This window comes from Polistes dominula, unplaced genomic scaffold (genome assembly GCF_049000335.1).
Source record: "Polistes dominula isolate Pdom_NZ unplaced genomic scaffold, Pdom_raw_medaka contig_79, whole genome shotgun sequence".
Lineage (NCBI taxonomy): Eukaryota > Metazoa > Arthropoda > Insecta > Hymenoptera > Vespidae > Polistes > Polistes dominula.
In genome coordinates, this window is record NW_028300916.1 from 3,763,023 (window position 1) to 3,787,022 (window position 24,000).

Below are 24,000 nucleotides of genomic sequence, written 5' to 3' on the forward strand. Positions count from 1 at the left end.
CGAAACGTTCGTTTTTGTAAAACGAGTAGTAAAAGTAAAGATCGATTAAAAGAAATGAAATAATAAATCACAGGGATGTTCTCTCGATATTGTATCGCGATATGATATGTTGTCAAGAAAACGAAACTAATCGCGATCGTTTCTATGAGAATACTGTCGTTATATCGAAACTTTGTCTGAAACAAAGTTGTTCCTGTTGTTCCGAGATAACCGATTTCCACGTTACTGGTCCCGGACAGCAAGTGGCCACGATAAGACCACGATAAGGCCACGATGATGTTCAATGACCGCGAGATTGGTTTTGCGAACGAGTTTTCCCTTTATCGTTCTATGCAAATGGTGAAAGGCGTTCCAATGTTATTACGGTTAACAATAGCGATAAAAATGCAAACCGAAAAAATCAAAAATGCAATCTTCGATGTACTTAAACTTTAATGACAGTTTTGAAATTGACTCAAGATTAACCCTAGCTACCTCAATCGCGACGTTTCAATTTTTATTTACTCTGTAGATATACAATATTATTCAAAATATTCTTACCGAGATTAATTTGTAATCAAATTCAAATGTCACATTTTAAATTAATACTTTTATTCTATTGTATTTCAAAAAAGGGACGATTCAATCCTAAGTTATTCTAGTCCATCAAAAAGCGATTTAACGTTAGCCGTACTGCGGTAGCTTAGGTTTTACACCAGACGAAGTTGTTTTGTAAATAAACTGTAGGATTACGACGAAAGTCTTGTTACAACTAGAAAGTTTCGCAGAACGACAAGTTCCAGAAGACATTTAACGAAAAGGTAAAATACTTCTTCTTCTTCTTCTTCTTCTTCTTCTTACAACGAATAAACGAAAGAGTGAGTGAATGAACGTACGAACGAAGACGAATTTCAAACGAAATTTGAAACCAAATCTCGTGGTTAGCCACGAGATCCGGATGATCTCCTCAGAAGGAACTTTCTGCTTGGTCGCTAACCTTCCGGTTACGGTTCATCCAACTATCACCTTTCAACTCGTGTTCTAAATAAAGCAAACGACCATTTCTATGGTCGTCGGATTTTCTGAACATCGAAACGATCGACCACTCACTTGCATTATCGAAAATAATTTCTACCAATACTGGTCGTCTACTACTACTACTATTAAATGATTCTACACATTTCAAATAAATCAAGTTTTTTATAATAATTTAAAACTAAAATATATTAATGATTAAATAAATTTGCATTCTTTACTGCACGACATTACTTTTCGAGAAGGAAGTTTGCAAAAAGGAGTCATCATTCTCACCAACGAATTTATTCTCTTCGTAGAATAGAAACGTAAGGAACTTACAGGAAGGGTTTGGGGACGAGTGGGGGGTAAAAGATAAATTGTTTGTGAAGGAAAGAAGGAAGGAGGAAAAGGTACACCTTTGGCTTTGTAAGCGGTTCGCGACAGAGTGTAGAGCACGTTTTTGAGAGGGAAATGAATTTTGCTTGGTGTTTATATTGGCGCTTGTAAACGTTGTTATCCAGCCTGCATTTTACGAAAGGACGAAAGAGCCCTGCTGCCAGAGCTTGGATAGATCTTGCTGAAGAAAAGTAATACAGGAATAATATAGAGGAGTGGGAGAAGCCAAAACAGTTATTCGTTTCAAGTAAATTCGCGAACGAAAGGCTGCATTTTTCGAGTTCGCCTCATTTTCAAAACGTTCTTCTTTATCTCTCTTCCCTTTTCTTCTTTCATACACGGATTTACTGCGAAAGTAATGGCTTCTCGGCCCATACAACTACTACTAACGTTTGAAACGATGTTTCTACACGATTCGTATCCCTGATAGACGATTCTCTTACTCTCCTTTTTACTCCTTTTTTTTTTCCTCTTTTTCAAACCCTCAGGGAGTTACTCGAGAAACGAAGTAGCGAGAAGTTAAGTGAGAGAAACCATTTGAGCTATCAAAAAACAACCTTATGAATTATTACCATTTCCGAATGAAAATATTAATCTGAAAAAATATTATAATAAAAAATATGAAACAAAATTTTTTTTTTTACACTTTCGAATAATATAGAAATGTAAAATCGTTTTCTTTAGCTGGCCGACCCGCGTTTTTCAATTTTTCATTGATTTTTCTTTTTTTTTTCTTACCACTTCAGTTTCTTTTCGTTCACCGTATTTTCTCGTCGTTCTCTCTCCATTTGGTAGACAACCACAATGTAAAAAGGGCACCGACATTTCTAAGGAGAAGCAGTAAAAGAAAAAGAAAAAGAAAGAAGAAGAGAAGAATAAGATCTATTCGACCAAGAGAGAACACCATAATAAGAATGTCGTTACCATAGAAATCTAAGCAAAAGTCGAGATTCACATATCACTCAGCTTGTACGTCCACGAATATTCGTGCTACTACTATTGCTTTCGTGGAAAAGACATTTCTCAATTGTAAAAGAAATGTAAGTTTTACTTTAAAACATTTCTCTTTGATAAAACGAAATAAATAACAGTGTACAGAGAAGCATAAGACATTTTTTCAAACAATGATTGAAGTGAAGTTTACCTTTAAACCATTTTTTCATTAACAGTTTTGCATTGCTTTACTTTTTAACATATTACTTTTTCTTCTTCTTTAGATTATTCGATGTAATTTAATGTCTCTTACATATATCTCACTATTTTCCATTATTTCATGAGTTAAAAACAAATAAGAATAATTTTTCATTTACTTCAAGAAGATCGAGTTACGATTTCATTTCTTGGAATGAAATGAATAAGAAAAGTAGACTAATACTTTTTTCTTTTTCTTCTTTTTTTTTTATTTTTTTTTTTTTTTAAATATTAATATTCTATTTAAATTTAAATAATCATCGAATCCTTAATCAAGCTCGATTATTTATCAAAATTTCACGATGAGAGAATAATCAGTTAAATGAAAACTAATAGTTACCAATAATGAGTTTAACAAGAACGTTTCATAATCGTGGATAATACCGACGAATTGCCAACTCTGGTGGATTTTCTCTGGATTCATGGGTTTATATACCATCCTACGATAATTTATGCTACTCATCCGTATTCGGTCTGTGACTTTAGTTACGGCAAGACAACAACAGCGAGAACAGTCTCATTAATTAACAAACCCACGTTGAATTTCTAGTGGAAAGTCTGGAGTGAGACAAAAATTAAATAACACCAATCTGTCCGTATTAAATTTAAAAATTCAAATAGGTTACACGAGTGATGCTGCTGCTTCTCGTTCTCATTTCTATTTTTTTTTTTATTTAATTTGTCCCAATCCATAAATATAAATCATGCACCGTTGTTACCGTTTGAATTCGTTTCACCTGAACTTGTAACTTTTGATCTATCGGATTTCGATCGGGAATATGTAAAACAACTAAAAAAAAAAAATATATATATATATATCCATTTGAAGTACTCACCGATTTTCACGACTGAGGGTAAAGTTTCGACGACAAACGGCAGCTGAAGCAGCTGAAGGACGAAAGCGGAGGCTACCAGATAGCCCAGATTCATAGCTCATCTCGAAAACCCAGCGCGTCCCGGACCCTCGGTGGCCCTTTTCACGCGCGTCTACGCCCACGGGCAACGCAATTTCTCCGATTCTCTTGCATTTACCTGAGAAAAAAAAAATCGAAAGAAACATTTGTTTTCTTCTTCTTCTTCTTCTTCTTCTTCTTCTTCTTACCTATTGTCGAATCCATTTGTTGAATTTATCGAAAAATAACTAAGGATATACATGAAAATAATATTACAAAAATGTGGACTTTTGTTGATCGCGTTATTTATTTTATTTTGTTCTTCTCGTCTTTATCTAATATTTGAAAGATTCTGATGCGTGTTATATGTATATATATATATTCGTGGAAAAAAATATTTACGATTATGTGTATCGAGAATATGATCTGGTGTATTTCAAGATGACACGACTCGTTCCTATATTTTCAATGTCATTGATAGACCATCTTCCTATATTCCCCCGACGTATTTTCTACGAGTTTACCAACATGTATATTTACTTGTCGTTATAATAAATGATACGTCTTTGGACACGTAACATGGAAATGCTTCGTAGAGGTTACGACAAACATAGACAATATTTATTTGTTTTATTTTTATTTTCTTCTTTTCTATCAGAGTTTTATTTTTTTTTTTGTCACTATCCAACCGATATAACGTAATGTAAATAAAGTTTGAAAAATGGTAAGATTTTGTAGGAAATTATGTACATCTCTATATATTATTAGTTTAAAATTATTTATCGACAGACATGAATATTACAGTACACTTAACATATATATATATATATGTATATATTATTTACATTACATTATTTCGCATTTGGAGAGAGTCAACAGCATATATTTTTAGCCTTTTACCGATAAATATCGATAGTACTCGAAGCTCTTTCAAATATCGAAATGCATTGGAGTTTGGTAGTTACGAGTGGGAAATACATTGCTACCGGGGGTTAGTCGTTTCTGATTTTACTCGGAATCGTAATTCTATCCTGAATCTCAATCGAAACTACTTTTCATAGGAAAAAAAAAAAAAAAAGATAAAAAAAGAAAAGAAAGTAACTATAGCTTTGTCCTGTCTGGAAAACGATATCATATATCCGTTTATTCTTTAATGTCGCGAATAAAATTCTAAGGAAGAATAAAATTTCATATTTTCTGTTCTTTCACTTTTTATCTTTCCATAGTAAAAAAGGGTTTACATTCAGCAATAAATCTTGCAATTTTAATTGAGTAGTAAAAATGACCATTTTTCACACGTAATTAACCCCATGTGTACGTTAATTACATTAACATCAATAAATATTTAGAAATATATGTATCCTATATAAAATGTAATGGTTCGTGTAAAATTTATTTCAAAACAAATAACAAAATAAAAAAAGAAACAAATGTTTTAAGAATAATGACCTAATATATATATATATATTGAAGAATGTAACGTTCAAATGATAGAGAAGATTTGTTACAACTATCTTGGAATGCTTTCAAAGTCGTGTGCAGCTTCGATATATACAAGTATGTACAATATAAATATATATACGAGTAAAAGATACATGTATTCGATGGTTCGATAAATAAGATGGACATTTCCATCGATAAGATTGATTGGCCGTAAGTATATCTTGAATATTCTGAAAGTTGAAAGAAAGAAAGAAAGAAAGAAAGAAAGGATTGAGGATATTGATGCATTAGTTTCTGCAATGGTTTTTTTTTTTGCATCAAACTATTGAGTCTCTTTCCATAGTCTGCGATACGTCTACAGCGATCTAGCAAATGGATTGGCTCGTAATACAACACCAGAAATTTGTCTAGACGCTTTCTCCTTCGATACTACCTCTTACCTGTTTTCTTTATTTAAAGTTAACACAAGTAAAACCACGAACGAGCTACGAAGAGAGTGTACGATTACATCCTATCGATAATAGCAACAGAAAGAAGGAAAGAAAGAAAGAAGGAAAGAAACGTGAGTGCTTTGAAGGCTTCTTTGTAAAAGAAATTAGTTTGTGAGTTTCGATGCAAGAAAAAAAAAAAAAAGAAAAGAAAAGAAAAGAAAACTTCACGACTAACAAAATAACTTACAAGTATCTATTAGGTTTTTCGTTTCTTAAATAATAAAAAAAAAAAAAACAATTAACCCTTTGAATGGTGAATACTTTTAACTAAAATGTTTTGTAGGAAAGGAATAATTTATTATTAACTTGATTCTAATAATAAATTATATTTAATAATTAAAGTTTTGAATATAATTTAATTAATTAATATAAACATTACATTATTTTATATTAATATTAACACACACACATTGGTGTGTGCACGAATTTGGTAATTTTTACTAAACGCATATATGTGTCCATAGCACTTTAAAGGGTTAACATTTGTTCTAACAATTATTATATATTATTCGATTTGTTTTTCCTAACAAAAATACAATTGATTTCGGTCCTTACTCTTGTTATCATCGTATATATATAAAGTATACCTAGCGTGATATCAAATGACTCGGATTAAAAGTAGACGAGAAGAGAAACGAGCTTGGGAAAAGCAAGTGTACGAGACTTTAATTCAATGTCGTGATTCCTTCATGAGTCTTGTGAAGGAGAATATCGTGAAAATGGTGAGAGGAAAAAGAGGGTTTAAGTGATGACGAGGGTGGTAGATCGGTAAGAGGGAAGAATGAATCGGTTTTCTTTTTTGGTATACGCCTCGATTCAGAAGAAACAATGGTACGACTTTTAGTTCGCTCGTGGAAAGATTTCGATGTCGTATATTTTGTGGTGGTGCCAACTCGCAGACTGGCTGGCGACTTTTCGAAAGCGCGTGTTTTCAAAGCACATCCATTGGCTGGAGTTTATGAGTCAGGGTTCGTTCCTACTTCGACTTCCTACATAAGCTAGTATATATGTACAATGTATCTATCTATCTATCTATCTATCTATTTATTTATCTATATGTATGTATATATGTATGTATACACAAGTTTTCAATGCGGTCATCGAATCGCCGTCGAATCACCCCGGATGTTGGCCAATCACCATGAATGTTTCCTATTTTGCACCCCCAATTCTTTTTCTCGACATTGAGGGAAAAGTTTTTCATTGAAAATCGAAACGATAAGAATCAAATAAGAAAGGAAACTTACATAGTCATTTATTCTACAGTTTAAATGAAAAGATTCTAATTTAAAATCGTTTTATCTGTTCTCTTACTTGGGATAACATTGGAAGGATCATTGGATTTTACTTGTTGGATAAATTTCATTTGAAATTTTTCCATGTTTTCTCATTGCATAAACTACTTTTGGGAGAAACGATGATGATCTTCTTATAATTAAAAATAATAAAATTATTTGAACGAAAGACAGAATGGGGGGGGGGGGAAGAAAAAAAAGAAAGAAAGGAAGAACTTTCGACTATATTATCGGACGATGAAAAAGAATTTATAATGTTCGGGTAAGCGTTGAAAGAAAAGAAAAAAAAAAAAAAGAAATCTAATAAAACCAGGAGCTTTTTAATATCGTTGATATTCCTTGCGACAAGTAATATAACTGGCATGTACCCTTTCATAAATTTGTACACGCATACTCTCTAAGTATAAATATATCGCGTAGGAAGAAATATAAAGAGATTTTTCTTATTTTTTTTTTTTTTTTTTTTTTTAGTTCGCGTCAATAATATTATATGCGTTCGGTAAAAAATGATAATAATAAAAAAAGATATATATATATATATATATATAGTATATATTTCTTCCATTCTTTTCATATCTATCAAATTTATTTTAACGATCGATTTTCCTATAATTAATAAGAAAAAAAAAAAAAAAATAATAAAAAAATAGAAAAAAAGGGAGAGACAGTTAACATCATTGAAAGATATTTTCCCTTTTATTTTTCTGTTTTTTTTTTTTGGTCTTGCTCTCTTGAATTCCAACTTGAGAATCCTTTGAAAAGAAGAAGAGCCGAGAGCTGTTAAACGAAATTCTTCCGATTCGTTTGCCGTCGCTCGCAGCTCGCCTTAATCGAGCGGCTTTATTCGACGATAATTCGTCGTGGCTATAGAAACGCCTTAATCACGAGAAAGAGAAAGAGAAAGGGATGAGTAAGGAACTCGAAAAAACTATAGAATATTGAGAGAAAGGGTGAGATAAAAAAAAAAAAAAAAGAGAAAAATGAAAAGATTGGTCACCAGTAGTAAGACCATTTTACGAATATATTTTATTTTTCATTTAGCACTTTTTTCTTCATTCTTTTTAACCCTTCTCATAATTTATCGTCCTTCCAAAACATTTTTGAGATATTTCGTTATCGATTACATTGTGTGACTTAACAAATTTTTCAGCTTAATATAAAAAACTAATTTACTTTCATTAAAGAAAAGAAGAAAAAAAAAATGAAATAAAAGTGTTTTTTTTTGTCTCTGTTAAAAAATCTACTAAGACAATTTTTTTTCTTTGTTATAAATAATTCTTTTATGTAAAACTCGTTAAATATGTAATACATCCAATAAGAGTTTTAAAAAAAACCACCACACTCTCTCTCTCTCTCTCTCTTCTCTTTCTTTCAGTTTCTTTCAATGTATACATTTTTTTTTACGATCTGTTATATTATTACGTGATAAAAATAAAAATTTAGACAGTTAAGTATATTGCTAACTGTAAATGGAGATAACGTTTAATGACTCTGTAAACTTTTTAACCGCGAACTCGTTAAAATATCTCTGTAATTTTATGAAAGTGGAATTAAAACGCGACACGAACGCAGTTACCACGATTATTATTATGGTTATATATAACGAATAAAGTAAAAATATCCGATATAATTTAAATCTTTTTAAAATGACGCGTGTAAAAAAAAAAAAAAAAACAATAGAAAATTAAATATATTACATTACCAAAAAAAAGAAAAAAAAATTATTTGCACCGTTCGCACGCGAATAAATAAATCTTTCATGAGAAACGATGTACCATATTTTATTCTTACGATTAACCTTCTACCGATAGTAAAAGGATACGAAAAATATAATGGTCTTCCCTATTCGAAAAAGATACACGAAAAGCAGGTGCGCTTGGAAGAAAAGAAGAAAAAAAAAATAACAAGAAGAAGAAAAAGAAAAGAAAGAAAACGTTACACGAAAGCACGTTCCACTTTAATTTGCCGGTACTTCAACTCGCACGTGGGACAAATAGTTCACGTCTAGTTTTCTGTGAAAAGTAGTTTACCGCGTGAAACGCAGAAGACTTATCGATAGTTACGATGTTGTAAACTGCTTTTCAATCGAATTACTCAGATATTTTGTAAGGAGAGAGGGATGGTGTCTCTTGTAAAGGAAAAAGAAAAGTAATATAAATCAAGGTATCTGTTTTTTTTTTTTTTATTTTGTAGTTTGCACATATACTAAATAGAAATAGTTAATTAACCGTGTATTAACTGAAAACATAGTATTCTCTTTTTCAATTCAATTAAAATCTATGCTACGAGCTTGGTGTCCATTGTTTTTTCATTTTTTTTTTTTTTTTTTTTTTATATAAAGGATCTATCATAAATTCATTTTAGCTGGTCGGAGTAATACAACAACTACAACAGAGTTATGGTCGATTATAAAATTAGCTGCATATATGTGTGGCATATATAGATATGCATGTATATATATATATATATATATATATATACAACTGAAAATGGTATTCGCAGATTCCCATATTACAGGCTCTGACAAATGGCTACCACTGCGTATAAAACTTGTACGGTTTGAATTCGCATTGTGGATGGGTACCACGTGTTCTGTAGTAGTCAATGGTCGTTTATATTCGATATTTTTTTTATAATTATCAAGATAATGTATTTTAAATTTAAATATAATACGTAATTAAATTACAGGTAAGTGTGTTCGTTCGAAGAAAATTATCTACAATTTTCGTAATTCGTTTTCTCTTTGTCCTCTAATAAAAAAGAAAAAAAAAGAGAAAAAAAAGAAAATGAAAAATTAAATGTTTCTTTCGCGTTGGAAGTTTCTTTTTCAAAAAAAAAAAAAAAAAAAAAAAGCAATTAAATACGAACTAAGAAGTAAATACAAAATAAAAGTAAAGATCTTTTAGTTGTTGGTCCGCCTGTTCGAACGTCAACGTGTAAAAGTTAAAAAAGAAAATTCGATTCGTTAGAAGAAAAGTTTTCGCTAACATCGTCGTCGTTTATTCAAGAGAACAGGAGAGAGAAAGAGATAAAGAAAAAAACAAGAATAAAAAAAAAAAAAAAGAAAAAAATATACAGAAAAGCTTCGTAGTTGAAATCGTAAGACTTCGAACGGTCAACGATTCCTTCCTTCGACGTGCTCCATATTCGCCTAACTAACTTACTAGTTCGCCCCGATAAAAAAAGGAGGACATTCGAGTCGTATACTTGACCTCTTTATATAATTCTTAACGAAATAAAAAAGAAAAAAAGACAAAATAAAAAATGTATATATCTAGCATATATTTTCAAAAGATACCACGTGGTGATCGACGAACATGTACTTTTTATAACAAATTTCTTCTCTCAAGATTAACCAAATAATAAGAACAAAAAAGAAAAAATGTAAAACTATCACACGAGTTATTAGAAACTAGTTTAAAAAAAAGAAAGAAAAAAAAACAAATAAAAGAGTACGTCAAGTTAACGATCTCAAATAAAAAAGTTAAATTATTAATATGTAAGTTAGTAAAAAAAAAAAAAATATATATATATATATATAAAAGATTTATTCACTTACTTGGAACAATTTTTTTTCTATCTTCCTGTCAATCCTTTTTTTTTTTATTTTCCTGATGAACGTTGCTCGTAGAGAATTTCCTTGAATCTTCCTCTCGTACAGTTGTAGAATTAGATGCAGTTTAGATGCAGCTGAAATTCCTTGCAGTAGTCGAGTGTAATATAATTTATTAGATGGGCAGTAATTAAAACGTTCTAACGTGACAACACGTGTAAACATAACATCTAATGATACTCGAGAATCATAACCGCACGAACACAATATATACACACCTTACCGTGACAGCGGCCGACGCACGACTGCCGGTACTTCGGTCGTCGACTCGCGAAGCTATCCGAATTTACCCGATCTTCCTAACACTTCTCCTCGAGCTGGCCATGTGCTCAGACGACGTTTGCGCATGCTCTACTTGTTACCACGTGCTACACAAGGTATATAATATCTCTCTTATCTTTTATCTTTATTTTTCATCATTTTCTTGTTCTTTTTTTCAGTTTTTTAAATAATTTATATGAAAATTCATTCTCAAATTAATTGTTTTAATATATCAATCTTATATTTTAGTATGCGTAGTATATTTAGTATAAACATAAAGTATAAATAATTTTCTTTTCATTTATATGATAAATTTGAAATAAATTTGAGATTAATATTAACTCAGTTGACATATTTTATTTTTTTTTTTAATTCTATTGAAATTTCTTAATAATCGATAGTTCCAATTTTAATTGAATATAGTGAATAATAGAATAATTTTCTTCGATGTTGTATGATAGAGTTGAATTAGAATAGATTAAAGTTGCATGCATACTTGAAAAGCTGAGCAACAGGTCTTACAACATGTGCGTTTTCGCGATGTCGGAGTAAAGTTTTAGTCGAGACACGAACCCTGATATTATTTCAAGCTATTTCCAAGTTGATAACAGAGATTCCTAAAGAACTTGACGTTTGCTGCTTTCTCCGACCGATGGCGTTATATCAAGCGGGAAAAATTGAAGTAGTTATTTTCGTGATTATTTACAATTCCTTTCTTTTTAATAAAGTTATAGACAAATATAACAGTTAATTTATTAAAGGAAATAAACGATTATCAATTCCCGAGACTTAAGATTTAATTAATTTAATTCTGATTAATGTATTATAGTTGGAAAACAAAATTTATTTAAAAACGTGCAAATAGAATTGTTTCAAAAATATAACAGAAATTAAAAAGACTTTATTTCTAAATTTCTATGTAGCCATTGACCTAGTGTATAATCCTGGCTTATTAAAAGTAGGGTCTTTGTATTTTATTTTTGCTCACCTTGTGAAAGCTTTCCCGAGTAAATCCTGAGGAAATATCTTGTTCTATTTTTATCTTTTTCTCCATTTTTCTTCCTTCTACTTTTATTCCTTTATTTTTCTAAAAATCCCTGTGGAATATATTCTATTTGCAAGCGAATGAGGTTGAATGAAAGTATTACGTTCATAATCCTTGTCTAAAGTTGTTCTTTCTATTAGATAATCATAGATTTTCTTTGCTTTTGTGTTTTATTATTTGCTTGCTCACAAAATTGTACATTGCAATAAAGATGATATGCGTTACACGTATATAAATCTAATATTTCACATGTATAGCAGTTGAATATTAAAATAAAAAATCTTATCTCGATAATAGCTAAAAATAAACAACAATTTAATGTGTTTACATATACTCGTATCAAATATTTTATTTCACGATCATGCTTTAACTAATCCGCGTGTCATAATACCCATGTATATGCATACTTACAAGTGTTCGTGAATCCAAAAACACGGTTTACGTGCCGTGTGTACATGTGTGTTAAGAAGAACACAGATCCTTAATTCCTGTCATGTGTTAATACACGTGTATAACACAGATCCTTAATTCCTTAATGCACGTGCTACGTGGTGCACACGTGTGTTTTAGTACAACGTTGAAAACCGAGTTACAAAATCTTGTACGACCCAAATTCGATTATAATTCATTTGTGGAACTTTCTGAGGGAGCAGTGGGGGGGAGGAAAGTAAGGAGACGCTAATTGAAGTATATATTTTGTTAAATAAAGCATGAAACGTTGAAATAAATTCATAATCGCCTTTGTTGCGCCTACTTCATGCTAGATTAGAAAAGTTTTCTTTCAATGAACGTAAATAAGTGCTTACGTGCACGTTCTATTTGGAACTTGGTAAAAGTTGTTCTCGTTTTCAGAAGAGCCGGTTATCTATTTTCGGATGGAGAAATGGAGGAACGAGTTTGTCATCGATTTCGGCATTGTCGCAGAAAGCCAATGAAAAGTTACGCCTCGGCGGATTAAAAGTGTTTGCTAACGTATTCGTTGGTGAGAAAGTTTTATCGAAAAGCTTTGGTCTCGGACAGTTGGAGTCGTCCTTTCCAACAGTTTTCTACTAACATGAAAGAAGCTTAGAAAACTTTGATCTCTGTATTTTTATAACTAACCATAAATATGTTAAAACTGATGACAGTTAATAGTAATGATATATTAGAAGTTTATTACTAATCCAGTTATAATTTATGTGAACTGAAAAATAAATCATTGAGATACTTCATCTTATTGATAAATAATCGATATTAACAATTTTTGTTCGTAAAAAATATTGGAAAAGAAGATGCACCTTTCGCATTTATGAGAAGATAATTCAAGATTTTTTTGTTATCCTCGTTAGGGATGGTTCCAGGAAAATTTATTGAACCTATGCGTTGTAAGGGTTGTATCGTTTTTCGTTATCTTTAAATTACTCTGGATTACAAGGCACTTTCTCGTTGGCATTCGGCAGGGAAGGTGTACGCCTACAATGGTTCCGAAACGAGTTTGGGAATATCGTTGCCAAACGATAAGCGGCTGGTTAAAAGCCAGTTAAATGGGAGGCAATTAGCCGATCGTATGACGCAGCTACGTTCCATTCGCTCCCGGCACAACAACAAAATAAACCGAGCTTTTGTTTTTTCACCGATCGCCATTATTTGTTGGCTCGATTTTTCAAATTCTATTTTGTTTATTTTTTATTTCTCTCTATCGCTCTCTTTCTTCTTGTTTTGTTTTTGTTCTTTTATCCCCCAACCCTCTTTTATTACAAGTTTCTCGAATCTATAATATAATGATTTTTATTTTATTTTATATCTGTCGGTTATCGATTTACAATTATCCTCAGTTTCATTTTCAATTCGTACGAATAAACTTATAGGATGATTAATTCGTTAGTATTGAGAACAATCGTTGAATATCATTTACGCAAACTATTTTAATGTTATAATACGAAGAAAATTTGAAATTAATGTTCGCTTCATTAAAAGCTTCATTCCATTTCAGTTTGGAGACAAGCGAAGACGAATGAAGATAGCAAAAATGATGAACGAGGAATTTATAACTGTCGTCTCGGACTAAAGGGCACGTTTATCGATTTATTACTCGAATAAAAAAATAAAAAAAATATTTAAAAAAAATACGAATAACCGATGGAACGATCCGTTGATATTTATTAAAATACGTATACGTTTGTTATAATTTATTATCCAACAACTAAGATTTATTTCATTATAATTATTATTATTATTATTATTATTATTATTATCATATGAAATGAAAAGTAAAATATATTTTATGATTCGTGATATTATAACATTTTCGATATTGCTTTATTTAATTTGTTAATTGGATTTTATAATCGAATAGATGTTACGTATTTTCATCCGGATTATAAAAATTCTTTTGTACAAATATTAACCTGTTACATTCATAGGTGTAAATTTTATCGCTCTATATTGATAATAAAAAAAAAATTTTTTTTATAAGAATTTAAATATGGTTTATATTAATTTTTCTCGCTACTGTTAAAAGAATAAAAATTAATATTATTGAGTGTTTGTTTTTTTTTTATTTAAAAATGATAGAACATAAACGGTATGCTCGATCTTTCATAAAACACGTAGGTATTGTCTTAGCAAAGATACGAATGACATTCGTCAATTGTATGACGAAATTAAAATTCACTTTTATCTATCTCCTACATGCACCGATTTGTAATTGTACATTGCATGAGAACATTTTTTTTTCTTCGTGCTATATCATATTCGCGTTTCACGTTGGATAAGTTTTAAAGATATTTTAATTGTAATACTATTTCATACAATTTTTATTTAATAAATTATTTCGAAAATGTCAATATTAAAATATAATCCTTCTTCTCTCTCTTTTTTTTAAATACGTTCGAACAAATTTTTATAATATTAATGCAATATAAAATGTAGAAAATTTATTCTCACCGTAAATGCAAGCAAAATATTATATTATATATCATGAGGTATAACCTGACGATGCAATGTTTTTTCATAAAAAAAAATAATGACCAAAATAAATGATATTAATACGCATATGCGTTTATCGCGTGAAATGTTTAGTTACGTAAATGTTAAGTAACATTTTCACGACCAGTAAATACTTTTCAACGAGTAACAAATTTAATGTGTACTTTTAATATAATGTATATTACACTTTTATAAAATAAAAAAAGTAAAGGGGAGTAAATAAATATAAATTGAGTAACGTGATAAACAAAAAAGCTGTGGGATAAAAATGAAAGGGGGGGGAGTAGGAACTGGATGCTGGTGGTAAATAAAGGATGAGTTAAAATGATTTGAAAGAGCATTTGCGAAAATGGTAACAAACGTTGATTGGATGTATGTGAAAACGTTTCTATCTTTAAGATAGAAGCCTGCTTGGCGAGATTAAAAGAAAGACACATAAGTATCTCTCGATGGGTAGATTTAATCCTCTTTGGTGAAGGATACCGTAACGTTGAAATTGCAACCGGAGAATTTCGCTTTACGAGTTCGGCATCATGAAATCCATCCCTCTTTTAAGATCTCTTTAAGCCCAAGGACATTAAAAAAGATGGCATCGATCCAAGTATAGCGAGAACGAATAACCCCGTCTGCCAAGTTACGTTTCTAAACGACGATTAACTAAAAGACGATTTTGTAACTTTCGTTCGATATATTTTCGTGTTATCGAATCGATTGGAAGAAAGTAGTAAAAATTGAAAGGAAGATATAAAAGAGAAAGAAGAAGAAGAAGAAGAAGAAGTAAAAGTTCATGATTAAAATATTATTACGGGAAGATCAAACGTTCATGTGTCTTTATGTCGATTCAACGTCGAGGGACAACGAAAACGCAATAAACGAGCCAATTTGCCCAACGTTCAACGCCGACAAAAAACAGCAACGACGCACCTTTGGTAATTCTCTTAATGGTCGTGCACCATGGCCACGTTACCCGTGCTCTTCCGTGCACTCACTTCCCTAATGCACTGCCTCCTCCCTCGTCGACTATATCGAGCTTCTAGCTCGAAAATGCCAGGAAAATGTCGGGAAAATGCTTCGAAAATAATACCTACCAGCACAAAATACCGGACGTGCGTTCTATATCGTTCACGACCATTCCCGAAAGCTCCAATGACTTTATTTAATTTTCTATCGAACGTTGAAACCACATTGCGAATTGTCTACGGTTAATGTGTTTTTCCCTTTCACTTTTTTGGTTTTTTTTTTTTTTTTATTGGTAGGGGAAAGGATTTATTTTGCTTTTATTATTATTTCATTAACCATCGGATAAATCGGTAAGATATTTGTTTATCCGTACTTTCGGAAATAATTTAATCCTTTTTAATGCACCTACTATGTTTCAACGATTATCTCCGACTTTTTTTTTCTATTTTCATTTGTATTTTTTTTTTTTTTTCTCTACTTGCGACCGCTGATTCGGATTTCCGTTACGCTCGATTTTACGATTCTTTTAAAAGAAGAAAAGTGAATCGACTTCCTGTGAAAACGCATTAAACCATGGTAATCATTTGAAATGGTTGAAACAACGTTTATGCGTAACCGAGAACATGTTTTGTCCCGTAAACCTTCAACCAAGTTAACTGTTCTTCTTTCCTATTTTTACACTTTTGTTATGCTAATGGTTGTTCCGAAATGTCCAAAGTTTAACTTTAAATAACCTAGAAAGGGATTCGCGATAATAATGAAATTAAATGTATCATAAAGTTTACTTTAGCAAACAATTTGAATATTGAGGGATCAATTTTCGTAGGGGTTGTTATGACTCACACATTGATGATTTGGTTAATCAATTAATTTAAATTAATTGTAATAATCGGTATACTAAAGTAATAAATTAATACTGAAACAGTGGTATACGTTGTTATTTTTAATTGTTCGGAGATCACATTAACAACAATTTCATATTGAATGAAAAAAGTTAAGATATTTATAATCGTACGAATAAATAAAATACATTATTGTGTTAAACGAATTAATAACGATTGATTATTATTTTTGGAAAAATATTTGTAAAATCGATAATTAGTTGATTGAGATTTAAATCGATTTGAGAATATTTTATCGTTTATGTAAAGTAGTAGAGGTACCAGATTACTCAACAAATACCTGAAATAACATTTTCAAAAGAGGGTCAAACAATTTTACGATTCGTTTCACGTATTCGGTATGCATCGATAATGAAAGTACATAATGAAGTTATCGCTTATTCATGTCATATCGTTATTAATTCGTTCACTTAAAATCCTTTTTCCTTTTTTTACGAAAAATGAAGACAAATATTGAACTGTCCTATATATAGAGATTATTAAATAGATAATTATATTATCTTCTGTTCTCGTACATCATATTGCGAATTAATAATTATAATAATAATAATAATAATATTATATCAGTAAAAAGACAATTTTCACTAATATGATAGATAATTCGTAATTTTATTTAATTTAAATTACTGTTGTCATATACAAACGATACTTAATTTTGATGTATAGAATCATTTTGAAAGACGTATTGTATTTTTGTTTTTGTTTTTTATCGTATTGAACGATACAGATTTAATTTCACATATTAAATTCGATCGAGCATTTATTTGTGGTTTCATTCAAAGAGTTTCATTTAGAACATTTCATATATTTTTATTAAATTATGATTCAATGAATTCAACAGCTGTATTTTTGTTCCTATCGTAATTTTCCAATCGAGTAAGGTAATATACCACTGGTACAAATCATTGCTTATTTCAAAAATGATATTTAATTATAGTAATAAATATTACTTGAAGATTGAATGCACAAATTAAAGAATTAACGACGATAATGCAATAATTTATCCTTTCATGAAAACGAGATTGTTTTTCATTTACAATTTGATACAATATCGGATACATTAATTTCGGGTTAATTGCGTTGAACTAACGAAACTGTGTAAAAATAATTTTTCATTCGAATCAGAGACCATTAATCGTTTTCCAAATTGAACATTAACAGGTGTCTTTTACAAACGACTGATCAGAAAATTTCAAATAATTTGTTTGCAAATTTCTAATTATCCTGTAATTATATTCACGGCATAGGTAAAAAAAAAAAAAGACAATAAATGTTTGTAAAAAGTACGTAATTTTAATATTCTGTAACTAATCAATCATTCGAAAAATAATCAAATTATTCGCGTTCGAAACGTTAGTTTCAATCTGAAGTAAAAATATATTCTCCGAAGTCGTAGAAATTTAAACTACGGTTTAATTAAATTTCGCTAGCACGAAGAAAGAAATTCTTCTATGTTTTCACCGCAATTATAAATCTTAATTTCATTTCGTTCAAACACTTTTGTGTAATAATAAATGATATTAAATTCTTGTTCTTCTTTATATACAATTATATAATCGGAAAGGGAAATGATAATATTGATTTTAATTACACACAAATATTGTTTAACATTTAAAACAATTTAAGAAATTGAAAACTTGTTCGCACTTGGACTATGACAGGTCTTCACTTACGTAAATGAAGAATGAAAAGTACATCTTATCGGTTGAAGATAACCGACGGAACGTGCTGAAAACAATAAATTTGATATCAACGATATTTTGAAAACTCGAAAGATAATACCGAATATTTTTGTAATTACTGTATAGTGTGTTTGGGAATACATATAAAAGCGACTCGTTTAACATCATTTATTTCAGAGTATGAAATTAAAGAGTTGCATTAAAAGTTATATACGGGATAGATCTTTTTCAATTGTAAAATGAAATCTAAGAAAGTAACATTAATGATTATTTTTCTCTTCGCATCTATGCACGTAAGTATTATGTTAATAAAATAAAAAAAAAGAAATAAATCAATGTAAGGTAATTAATTAACATGACAATATTATTTCGTCTGTCATAGATGGTGGTCTGTCGCAGAAGTCATTCAATAGGAAAAATATTAAAAAAATTAAATTTGGGCAAATTAAGCAGACACATGGACGATAAAAATATAAATCCATCCAACATATTGAAATCAATTTTAAATCGCATTGGCAATTTACGTTCTAGTCCAGATAATGGAGTAGATACTCTCTTAGAACGCCTCTTAAATTCCAATGGATTTAATCAATGCAGTGGAATCAAGTCTCCAGAAATTATCGATAAAGTAATCGAACCGGTTCTTGTCGAATCACCGATGATAATGCCGGTCCAAAGTGTTGCTCCGGTTGAAGTTGTTCCGCAAGTTGCAACTATTCCACAAGTTGCAACTGTTCCGCAAGTTGCAACTGTTCCGCAAGTTCCAGTTGTTCCGCAAGTTCCAGTTGTTCCACAGGTTGCAACTGTACCACAAGCAGCAACTATTTCGCAGGTTGCAATTGTTCCACAAGCTAGAACTGATCCTGGAACAGATGCAACCTGCGAAAAAGTTCCAGCTTGAAAGCTTCTTTGGTTTATCTTTTTTATGTTTTATTATAAAAATGTGTTGCTAATGATATGATTTAAAAACTTGTAATATTTTGACAAATTCGAATAAAATTAATATTATTTTTATACAGCGTTCAATGAATTTCATTAACATCTTGTATGTATACATGTATATATATATATACAACATTCATAGATATTTCCCTCCGTTGTACGTCGCATTGAAACAAAGTTCAAAAGTGTTTTGGCTTGGTGGCCGACGACCACACTTAAAATCGTTGAGAGAAGCTCAAGCATGAAACGAATAAATATTCGTGAAACTGCGCGGCAAATACGAACCCTAAGAGTGAGCCAACTCGACACAGTCCGTTTGCTACGAAGGAGAAAGAACGAGAGAGAGAGAGAGAGAGAGAAAGAGAGAGAAAGAAAACCAGAGAAAAAGATACACTGATAATTGAGTTCCAAGCTTAATTGTCAAGCCTTGTTTTGGCTGCTTTTAACCTGATTTCATTGGTAGATTTGAAAAACAAAAGGAAAATTACATGAATAAATGAAATAAAATACGATAGAAAAATCGAAAATTGTTAATGAAATGAAATTATTCAATTGGTTTATACAATAGGAAAGATTATATTATCGATAATAATTAATTCGAGAAATTAATCGGTTAACGGTACTATGATGTTAATGAATAAGATTCTAATCTAGTTGTCCTTGATTGCTGCTTTCTATTTAACGTTTTGTGCATGTATATATGGTTTATCCGATAAAACGTCATTACTAACATTTTATTGCTTGATTAACGTCAACGTTGAATCAATTTACTTGCGGAAAAGGTCAATGTACAAATTATTAATGGACAATTTATAATATAACGGGTTACTTTTATAGTCATACGATTTCGAACGATATCGTTCGATAGGTCGAATAGTTTGTCAATGAAAAATATATTGCAAAACATATTTGCATTGATATCTTTTTCAATAGGTATAAGGTGGTAAGAGATAATCTTTTAATAGGATTGTCGAAGGTCGTTCGTTGGAACTACGAGTTTTAGGTTGTTCGGATAGAAGAACGCCTGATCGTGGTGTCAATGGTTTCCTTTCTAAATCCATTGGTAATCTTTCATCCGTAAACGATGGTGGTATCAAACTCGTACTCGGTGGACAGACGATAACAGAATTTTGAGCGTCATCATCGATTATGGCAACTCTCGATGCACCTGAAATAGAATTCCGAGATAGAAACTAACTAGAGAATTTCATTGCGCAACTGTAATAACTTGGGAGGAAAATTCACCTTTGATAAACACCGAGCCACTTCCAGGTCTGCTCACGATCAACTCGTTCCGTAGAGATCCGCATAGAAATAGTTTCTTCGATCTATCGTCTGATGCAATTTCACCGTTCCTTTCGATACCAATTATATTTGCATTTCCATCGGGAGCTACCGTTATCGTTCTTTGATTGATTACCGATTCTAACACGGGTGTTCTTCTTGTCTCTGGTGAAATTATCTCAATAGGTGATGTCAATGATGTACTGTATCGATCAATTTTATTTACTCCTATTGGTTCAGAGAAAGTTGCTTCCGTAGGATTGACTACGATCAAAGAAGATTTCTTCGTAGATCCTTCGTTATTACGTGCAAATTCTACCCAGGAAATAGAATCTACGAAAGATAATGAAAAATATATATGTTTTTTCTTTTTATTTATATAACAAATCATTTATTTAATAATGATATTTGAAATTGAAATATACCTTTTTTCAAGGGTGGAAGAATTGACGTTGATAAAATAGGAATGTTCGATGGACCAACCGATGAATCTTGGAAAATATTATATGGATTTTCAGTAACATATTCTCTTTCTTGATTAGGCCAAATATTTCCACGAGCAAAAGAGAATAACGTGAATGTTAAGATCTGAAAATGAAGTTAAATATTATTAACAATAATAATTTTAATATATTATATTACGAGAGTTATTAAATCAAAATGGATAATGCGATTCGTAGAAATGTATTGCTATGCATTTATGGTATAATGTACTGCAAATTATCTAACGAATCATCTTACATTTCCGCTACGGGTTTATTGTCGTGTCTCGCGTCAGCACGTTTCATGATTCGAGAACAATATCCGACCTTCGGATATCGTTGCATCAGGTCTGAATGGATATAACAATATGCAAAAGGTAAATACTCGTAGTTATAAAGTTTAAACGTGCATATATATAGAAATGCATAGAGGGAGTAGTGCATCATCTACGCTTGCAATTTGCATATTTTCATTGATGAATAATACGTAAGAATATTTTAACAAAATATTTTGAAATCATTGAGATAGTTTTTATTTTTCTTTATTTTTTTTTATTTCTTTTTTTTTTTTTACATAAGAACGTACGAGATATATACAATAAAATTCGAACACATAATAAATCAATTAATTTTCTTTCGACAAAGAACAAATATCCACGTAGAGAACGTATCGGAGAAACGTGCGATGATTACGCGACTTCCGCGGTGCAATTTTCAACGTAACGTTTTTATATAACACGTATATAACTCGTAACGCATAACGTTACTAAGATTTGATTTAGATTTCTCAATAATAAATAATCATCAATTATAAATTGTAATTAATTATTAAAAAATGATAAAACTTTATCATTTAGTTGATATAAAACTATAATAATATATAAGCTGGATATCGAGTAAGAGTTGTAAGAGTCTAGGTAATTGGTGATTTACTTCTTGGAAAAATCGATATCTCTGGAAATAGTAACTCGAGAGGAAAGAAAAGGTTCGAAACAAGGAAGAACATAAATTTTGTCTGTTAACTATCGAGAAGGATGTTCGATAAAGAACCTTTGGAGGACTAGGTAGCAAGTATCCGCAAAGGTATACGTATAATACGATAGTACTTGATGCTTGAGAAAGATACTTTACTAAGGGACGTATCGAACGAAGAAATAAGTAATTCTAGTTTGAACGTACACGAAGACGAGATAGTTCGATACTTTGTCGCTCGTATTTCATCGACGACACCGACCATTGCGTTACTACGAACAAACGAATTAAACTTTTCTCATCTGGCAAGATTCAAACGTTATTCGTCCACCAACGTGAATTCCCTTATCTCGCAACGTTCTCCCTACCTTTATTTTCTTTAATTTATTTATTTATTTTTTTCCTTTAGTTTAGTTGACGAAGTACGATTAAAGTTTTCCTCTATTCTTCTTACCGATAACTTCATCGTTGTTATTATTTGTTGGTTTTCTGTTCTAAATCTTCTTGAAAGAATTTGTCGATACTTCACTACGTTAACGTTTGATTACACCTCAGTTACTGATATTCCTCATGTGAGATTGCAACGGTTATATATACTCGAGGAGATACGAAATAAAGAAATCACTGTACCTTGTATCATCATATCGTCTCGATGATTTGTTTGGAAAGGAAGGACAATGTAAAATGAAGGAAGACGTTCTCGTAATATTATAACGCGTCACAATCAATCACATTCCTCCTTTCAAGTCTTTAATCCTACGGTATTATTACGGCATTGTCTGATTTTACTTGAATATGGATTTATCTTTAGAGTAAGATTCCGAATAGGTTATAGAATTAACTGCATTATGGATAACCGAATAAGGACTAAAGGGCTTTTCGAATGATCCTTATAAGATCGTATTAGTTTCTAAAGCAACGTTGAATTCAAGACGCGGTGGTCGTTTCATGAACAAACGGTTCTTGATTTATCGTTCTTAGTCGAGCCACACCCTTATCGATAACAACATACCTACCACATGGAAAGTCAATGATATGCATTACCTTGATTTCTATCTTCGACACGTTATTACGAGTTAGGGAGAAGGAGTACTATATAAGACGAAGCAGGTCGAATGATGTTCATCGATTGACCGCATTTACTTCAGGAGTAAGTCGCAGTTAACAACTTTAGCACCATGAAATTTTTAGTAAGTATACCTATGTAGAAAGACGTTTGTATATTGCATAAAAATCAACTGGCAAAAATAGTACCTTAAGATTGAGATCAAATTGTTTCTAAAGGATACGATTTTAAAATATACATTTGGGATATATCCAAAGCTTATTGGTTACTTTTTATTTTTACACAAATAATGGGATAAAAATAATCGTTTCAAATTATAGAGAAGAATGGGACGCAAGAATATATTATTATTTTGTATTGTTTTTAGATCGTCGTATTCGCTATTTTCGCGATGGTGGCAGCTTTTGAGGAAAGAGAACGTCGTAGTGTTGTGGGTGTACCTTTGGTTGGACCTGCAGTGATTGGGCCGGCAGCTGTCCCAGCAGCCGTAGTTGGTCATCATGGTGCTGCGGTTGTTTCTGCAGTTGCACCTGGGGTAGTGGCAGCTCATGTTCCTGGTAAATAGTCAAATATTTCATTGTTTACTCTCATCTAGTTTTATTATCAAAATTATAATGTATATATTATATAATAATAGCTGTATTTATTTATGATTTCGTTCATGAAATGTTCGTAAGATATTGGTATTAACGAAAGGACATTTGTAGTGGCTGGAGTAGTAGCTGCTGGACTTGCCCATGGTGCCGTTCTCGGATAATCATCTGGGGGATACTAACCACCGTTGAATCTCCATGGAATAATTATACGGACCTTGCGCATCACTATGTATACGATGGAATACGATGTCGTTCGACTTTCTCGATGTTGAACTCTCTCGTTCACCTTCGTCATCAGACTCTACCTCACTATACCGATGATTTCCCTCGACAATATAAAATGCCCCAAGCTTTTACGATTCTTGTAATTATAAAATGCATCTAATACGAAAATATATATATACTACGCTTTATAAAATATCTCTTTCCTATTCGATAATGTCCAAATTATTTGACAACTAATACAGCATGTAATTCGATAATACTGTATACTCAATAAAAAAATAATACACGTTTAAATAAA

General features: G+C 31.1%; 3 protein-coding genes and 1 non-coding gene across 4 annotated transcripts in view; 2 read left to right on the forward strand and 2 right to left on the reverse strand.

Annotated features, from left to right (window-relative positions):
- LOC107074268 (glutamate receptor ionotropic, kainate 2) overlaps positions 1 to 10,572 on the reverse strand; it is a 77,179-nt gene extending 66,607 nt beyond the window's left edge. Inside the window, exons 1-2 of the mRNA XM_089170902.1 lie at positions 10,265 to 10,572; positions 3,420 to 3,615 (exon numbers count right to left, since the gene is read on the reverse strand). Coding sequence (XP_089027028.1) covers positions 3,420 to 3,513 — 94 coding nt within the window. The 5' untranslated portion in view covers positions 3,514 to 3,615; positions 10,265 to 10,572. The remainder of the gene's footprint in view (positions 1 to 3,419; positions 3,616 to 10,264) is intronic.
- Positions 10,573 to 18,315: 7,743 nt separating this feature from the next.
- Positions 18,316 to 19,153, forward strand: LOC149033091 (uncharacterized). The gene is made up of 2 exons (XM_089170866.1): positions 18,316 to 18,428; positions 18,518 to 19,153. The coding sequence occupies exons 1-2, from the start codon at positions 18,375 to 18,377 to the stop codon at positions 19,034 to 19,036; spliced, it is 573 nt and encodes a 190-aa protein (XP_089026992.1). The 5' UTR covers positions 18,316 to 18,374; the 3' UTR covers positions 19,037 to 19,153.
- An 805-nt stretch (positions 19,154 to 19,958) lies between these two features.
- On the reverse strand, positions 19,959 to 22,281 carry LOC107074266 (uncharacterized). Its single transcript, XR_016176070.1, has 4 exons — positions 22,270 to 22,281; positions 20,787 to 20,949; positions 20,323 to 20,694; positions 19,959 to 20,245 (listed from the first exon to the last, which is right to left on the reverse strand). It is a non-coding gene; the product is annotated as an uncharacterized LOC107074266 (transcript).
- Positions 22,282 to 22,862: 581 nt separating this feature from the next.
- Positions 22,863 to 24,000, forward strand: Apd-2 (apidermin 2). Its single transcript, XM_089170683.1, has 3 exons — positions 22,863 to 23,005; positions 23,249 to 23,438; positions 23,589 to 24,000. The coding sequence occupies exons 1-3, from the start codon at positions 22,994 to 22,996 to the stop codon at positions 23,636 to 23,638; spliced, it is 252 nt and encodes an 83-aa protein (XP_089026809.1). The 5' UTR covers positions 22,863 to 22,993; the 3' UTR covers positions 23,639 to 24,000.